The following is a 5,965-nucleotide window of genomic DNA, read 5'->3' on the forward strand; positions in this document are numbered from 1 at the left end:
TTCACATGTGCTAAATACTGACAGCTTCCACTTTATGTCCTGTCCAGTAAGAAACGTCAAAAACACTTTAAAAATCACTTTAAATTTATAATACAGGAATTCGTTTTCAAAATCCTACAGATCTATGGAAAAAATGAAAGAATGTTCTTATCTGGATGCACACATTTAAAACTCAGCTGGCCTGAATTTGGAAGTGGCTCAGGGCACCAGATTGGAAGTTAGGGCTCTCTGGATTTGTACTTAAATTCCTAAATGCAGATAAAAGCAGTCCAGCTAGCAAATTCTGGTGAAAGACTTTGAAAGTGAAGAAAATAACCCTATCCATTACTGAATAGCACTATTAAATGATTAGAAAGGGCTCGACACCACCTTGTTATCTGCACATGACCTCTCCTGAGGCATTCGCGGCCAAAAAAAAAAAAAAAAAAAGAACAGATTAGGCAAGAGCATCAGTCCGCTGCATTTGAAAGCAGATCTTCGGGACAGGGACGCTTTCCATAGAGTCATTTCAGGCAAAGGTCACATGTGTGCATATAAAATCAATCCTGAAAGCAGTGCCTTTGTCCCCAAGCTCTGTCCCAATGGAGCCATTGTCCTGCGGGGCAGCTGGCACCCTGACTCCAGCTCCCAGCCCAAGGCGGCCGGGCAGCTCCCAGCAGCCGGCCCGGGGCCAGGGCAGCCGCTGCAGGGGCCGGGGAGAAGCGAAGTTTCTACGTCAAACCTCAGCCATGGAGAAAAAAGACCCGCTGGTACGGTAGGCACATCCTCCCTCCCCCTCTGCCCCGTGTTTTTCTGCCTTGTGGCAGTAGGCTGAAGTAAATATAATTACAAGCAAAGTCAGGCTGTGAAGCGGCGTGAGTGTATTTCTGCCAAGCGCAGCTCGGGCTGGGACTTGGCAAGCTGAGCGTCCTTTCGATGTGCATTTAGGGGTGATGATGGGAGTCCTCTGAGTCATAATTAAAGTAGAACACGTTATTTAATGCACAGAGCAGTAAGGATATTTTAAAAATCATAGTAGATCTCTTACAGCTTGTTCTGCTTTATGTAGATATCCTTCCCTCTTAACCTTTTAAATTTAAACTGCCTTTCCTATCTTATTACCCTATGGCAGTGTTAAAATTGGCATCCAGTACAGACACAAGCAAAGAAATGTGTGTTTTGTTTGTACTGACCTCCTGTAATATTAACGTCACGTCAAGAAGTGATGATGAGTTCAGCTCCACATCACCTGGCATTTGATTTGTATAAAATCTTCACCATCTGTTGGGTGTAAAAGCAATCTGTTTTAAATAAGGTTCCCATTACAAGCACCTCTACCTAATCCTTGTTTTCCTGAAAGAAATGGATAAAGTTTCTTTAATCACTGCAGTATTACAATATTTGTGTTTGTTTTTCCTAACTCCCCCTGCCAAAGATGCAGAGTGCTGATTAGAGGTGTAAGTCGATAAGGAGTTAACAAAGCCATGCATACCTTGCAGTGCTCAGCGTGGTTGGAATTAAAATGATTTTTTGAAAGTTTGATTCTGAAGTAATCATCATTGGTTCCCTCTTCTGAGTCTCTTTGGCTTCTGATTTGCTTAGATTTTAATTGTGATTTCCTCCAATTACTTCTGTCTCTGCAAGCTTCCTTTCAGTGTCCATCAGCACTGAGGGTGCTGGGTAGACAGCTGGAGCTCTGTATACCTAAAAGAAAACAAAAGAGGCTGACTGTGCTCTGAGCTGCCTATGAGTGACCTGCTGATCTTTTAGGGATTATTATGGACATTTTTATATTAAGAAGGAGCTTCTTTTGAAGTGCATGGCTGTAGAAATGCTTCCTCCCAGCAGGTTGATCTGTAGCATGTTAAGAAAACAAGACTACTCCATTTTGTATGCTACAGAATCTTGCCTCACTTTAGAGCATATAATACAGTGCTTAAACTATGAGTTTATGTCACTGCTGTCACTGCAGCAGAGGTTTCCAATTACTCCTAAAGGACGCTAGCTGAGCTCGAATGCCAGACAGATAAAGATAGGTTAGTGTCATTCTTGAAAGCTGTAACTGTTAGCAGCAATGCTCACGTAGCATCCTTAGCCCGAGTGCTACTTGTAATCCTTCCCACATCAAACTGAAGTGGAGGTACTGAGTGGTTCTGAGGGAACAATGACAGGTGGTGGCATGAGACCGCTCCTGGCAGTGCTGGAGCTAGCACCACCTTGTCTGAATTTCCATTTTGAGTGCTCCTTCATGATGCTTCACCAAATTAACAACCACGATGTGACTGTGTTCACGGGATGTCAGATCTCACAGGCTTTCACTGTCTCAAAATCCATGAAACCGTGTGTGCTCCACTCACTTTGAGTAATGGATGACAGGGTCACTGTCACTTCAGTACACAAGGAAATATAAATACATAATTACATGCGGTCCCTGTTGGCATTGGAGAATGACTTTGCTCTTCTGTACTGTTTGAATTCCAACAGGAAGATCCATAGTCAGCGATCTTTTGTCCTAGCAGCCTTCATATTTCAAGACACTGATTTTCTTCCAGAAATGAAAAAGTCCTTAGAAGTTTCAGTTGCTGAATATACAAGAATAATTCAGTTCAGAACATGAATAACTGGATGAAAGATTTAAAATGTAGCAAGTATGCTTAGCTCCTGTGTTCTGTTTCTGAACCAAATAGAGCTATTCTACTGTGGATGGATCTTCCTCACTTATGCAACTGGAGAGAAATTGTGTTGCCTTTTCAATACAATTCCTGTGTAGTCAGTCTCTTTCCATTTCTGTAGCAAACTTTATGCCTTCCTTCCACTCTTTCTATTGTGAAGTACTTCAGAAATCTGCAGGATTTCTCCTTTGTTTATCTAATTTCTAACTATTGTGTGAAGATTTTTTAAGAGGAAGCTGTGGTGGGTTGGCTTGGCTTGGCTGTCTGCCCGGGACCCACCAGGCTGCTGTATCTCTCATTCCTCAAGAGAACAGGGGAAGAAAATAGGGTGGAAAAGCCTGCGGGTTGAGGTAAGGACAGGGTGGGTGAATGTACTCCAGTGTGAGTTTCTTCCATGGGCTGCAGGGGAACCCTGCTCCAGTGCCCCCATTCCTTCTTCCTTCACTGACTTTGGCCCTGCAGCACCCCTGCTACCAAACCCTGGCACAGACACGCAGTAAAGATTTTAACCCTCTCATTTTGGAGGCCACCTCTGGCTTTGCTATCAAGCAACTCTTTGCTGGTTTTCACTTTTTAATTTTATTTTATTTTTTTTCCTAGAGGGATGCTCATCCTTTAACATAACCTTACTTTATACTCCCACGTCATCTGGTAGAAACCTGCACACTACTGGCAGAACATGGCCAGAGCTATTCCTGCCATTCTTCTGCAGAAACCCTCCCTCCTGCAGCAGTTACATCCCCTCTCCATTACTGCAATTTCCTGTTTTATTCTCTTTGTGTCTCTTTATAGAAATCAAAAGACTGCTGCTCGTTCTTTAACAGTACCTTCATCTGAGGCCCTTCCTCTCATCTCTCTAATGCTCGAAGAACTCAGGATATATAAACTATCCTGGATAAAAACACCTTTTGCTTGCAGGCTTTTTGACCTAATAACAGTTTCTGATCTTTATATTGGCACCTGCCAAAATCAGACAGATGTAGGACAAGGCCAGGGCACACTTCCTACACTGCTGGGCTGTGCTGCTTGCACTTTGTCCAGAGGTAGCCCATGGAGAGGTTGTTTACACACAAGCTCACCCACCAGCTCATTCTTTTGCCAATCACTCCAGGTTTTCCAGAGAGCCCAGCGCAAATCTGGGACAGGATCTGCTTCCCTGGGCACTTTGCATGCAGCATAACAAAGCAGATGGGAGGAATATGGCCTATGGACACCCCATCCCATCCCTATGTATTCACTGACTAGATTCCAACAGCTCATCTCTGCCAGGATTGCTCTAAACTGCCCAATTTACGTGTGAGTCCTCAAGGCAAGAAAAGGCAGGAAAAATTAGCAATGCTGACAAATAAAATGGCAAAGAGATTAAGATAATTTAAAAGTAGAATTTAATATCTGCAGAATAGCTGCTTACACGTGCTGTATATTTTTCCCTGGGAAAAACCGTTTCAGTTGTACTGGCTACATGTGCCTGATGGATGTGACACTGATGAACGCAATATCTTGAAAATGCTTTACGGGATGAAGAGAAAGAATTCTGATGAAACAGTGCACTGCAAATAACTAAGCTTGAATCATCTGTAAGTTCTTGTTTTCCTTTCTTTACAAACTGCTACCAACAGAGCTAAGGTGGCAGTGAAGACAACAGATGAACTCAGAACAAGGTTGTGCTTAGGGTAGGGCAGAGGAAAGGGATCACTGCTATGAAGTTGGGCGAAATTCCTTTGGAGCTGATAGCCCTTCATTCAGCATAAATGTAAGAAGTCCTTAAGTGCCTTTTAGATATCCAAAACAATAGGATTCCTTTCTGTGCTCAGGGAAACTGCATTTTTTGGACATTCTTTGTAAACGACAGGATTGTACCAAAGAATTTCTTGATGTCACAATCTAAGACCTCTATTAAAGGAAACATGTCCAAAAGGATTAATTATTCAGGTCACTTGTGCTTCCCCAAATAAATTCAATTCACCTACATAAGCTTTGATTTTGTTATGTCCTTCAGCCTGTATTGGACTTGTGCACTAGTGCACAACAGAAAAAGAGCATTAACAATAGAGATTACAGGGATGGTTTTATCCCCTGCAGTCCCCCAAAACAGGAAACAAAAAGGAAATATTTCCTCTTTTGGAGTCTCCAAAGATCTGTCCTCCTAACATACTGTCTCTTTTCACCCCCAAATTCAAGGTTAACTTTTCTGCCCTTGCATCACATAGGTTGGAAAGTAAATGTTCTTTGAGGTCCTTCCAACCCAAGCCACTCTGATTCTATAATTCTCTGCCAGCCAGCCCAGCATTTCCTCAGGGATGCTGGAATACAGCTCTGACTGTAGTAGGACATTGGGTGCCTCCAGATATTGCTGGCAGCATTAAGTCTAGCTTGTTTGCTGAAGCTGCTGCCTCTCCAAAGACCTCCCACACCTCTGCTCTATGCCCTCTGTTCTTGCTATGTAACAAGCAGTTTTCCTTGTTTAATTTTTTTTGCCTTATATCTTCTGAAATCATCTATAGAATCAAGCAGATGTTCCAGCAGGCTCAGATTGCCTACAAACAGGGCTATGAACATGAGGTTTGATCTGATACTCATTTGCAGGACAGCTGTTGTGACTTAAGCTACTATAGAGGAAGCATGTACGTGCTCCTGCTCTTGTCATAACGCAAAGGGATCCAGGTTTGCCCCAGGGATAGGGATCCACCTTTTATGACTTCACCTAAAGGTATTTCTGCTCCCTATCAAGTTCCACTGTTCATCCCTGCTCCTTTACCCAAGATCTGCTTATTTGTTTTTCATTTTACATGTAAGGTGATTTTATCATAGTATTCCTCAGTACCAAGTTGGAGGGAAGATTAGCTGAGCAGTGAAACTCCTTTGGTTGTTGCAGTGCAGTGCAGAGGGGACAGGGAGGGACAACTGGAGTGGGTGACTCTTCACCTGAAAGGAATAAATGTTGAGCTTGCAGATGTCAGCAAGGGCAGCAGGCCTTTCCTTCAGCTGCCAAAGATGGGAAAAAAAGCTGAAAAAGCTGGAAAAATAGCTCTTCACCAGAGCTCTATTTTACTCAAGTCCATTTTACATTGCATTAGAACAGGCACTGCTTTCAAGGGTGTTACGTTGCAGCATCTTGGAGAAGGGGCAGCAATGAACAGAAGAAAGAATACAAAATTAAACAGCCCCAGCTGTCTGCAACCTCTATATGAATGCCCAGGAACATCTGTCTCTGCTCTGAGAAGCTTCAGCAAGTATAATTTGGAGTTGACTTTACTTGTGTTTGCTGTGGAAAAGGGATTTACTGGGGTGGGGAGGAAACATGCGTCTCTTTT

At 43.0% G+C, this 5,965-nt stretch overlaps 1 protein-coding gene across 1 annotated transcript in view; it reads left to right on the top strand.

Annotated features, from left to right (window-relative positions):
- Window positions 1–523: 523 nt before the first annotated feature.
- Window positions 524–5,965, top strand: part of ENPP2 (ectonucleotide pyrophosphatase/phosphodiesterase 2) — a gene marked incomplete at both ends in the record, with an annotated part of 53,847 nt that continues 48,405 nt past the window's right edge. The window contains one exon of the mRNA XM_079534015.1: window positions 524–799. Within this exon, the coding sequence (XP_079390141.1) occupies window positions 524–799 (276 nt within the window). The remainder of the gene's footprint in view (window positions 800–5,965) is intronic.

Source organism: Tetrao urogallus (assembly GCF_951394365.1).
Source record: "Tetrao urogallus genome assembly, chromosome: 3".
NCBI classification, from domain to species: domain Eukaryota; kingdom Metazoa; phylum Chordata; class Aves; order Galliformes; family Phasianidae; genus Tetrao; species Tetrao urogallus.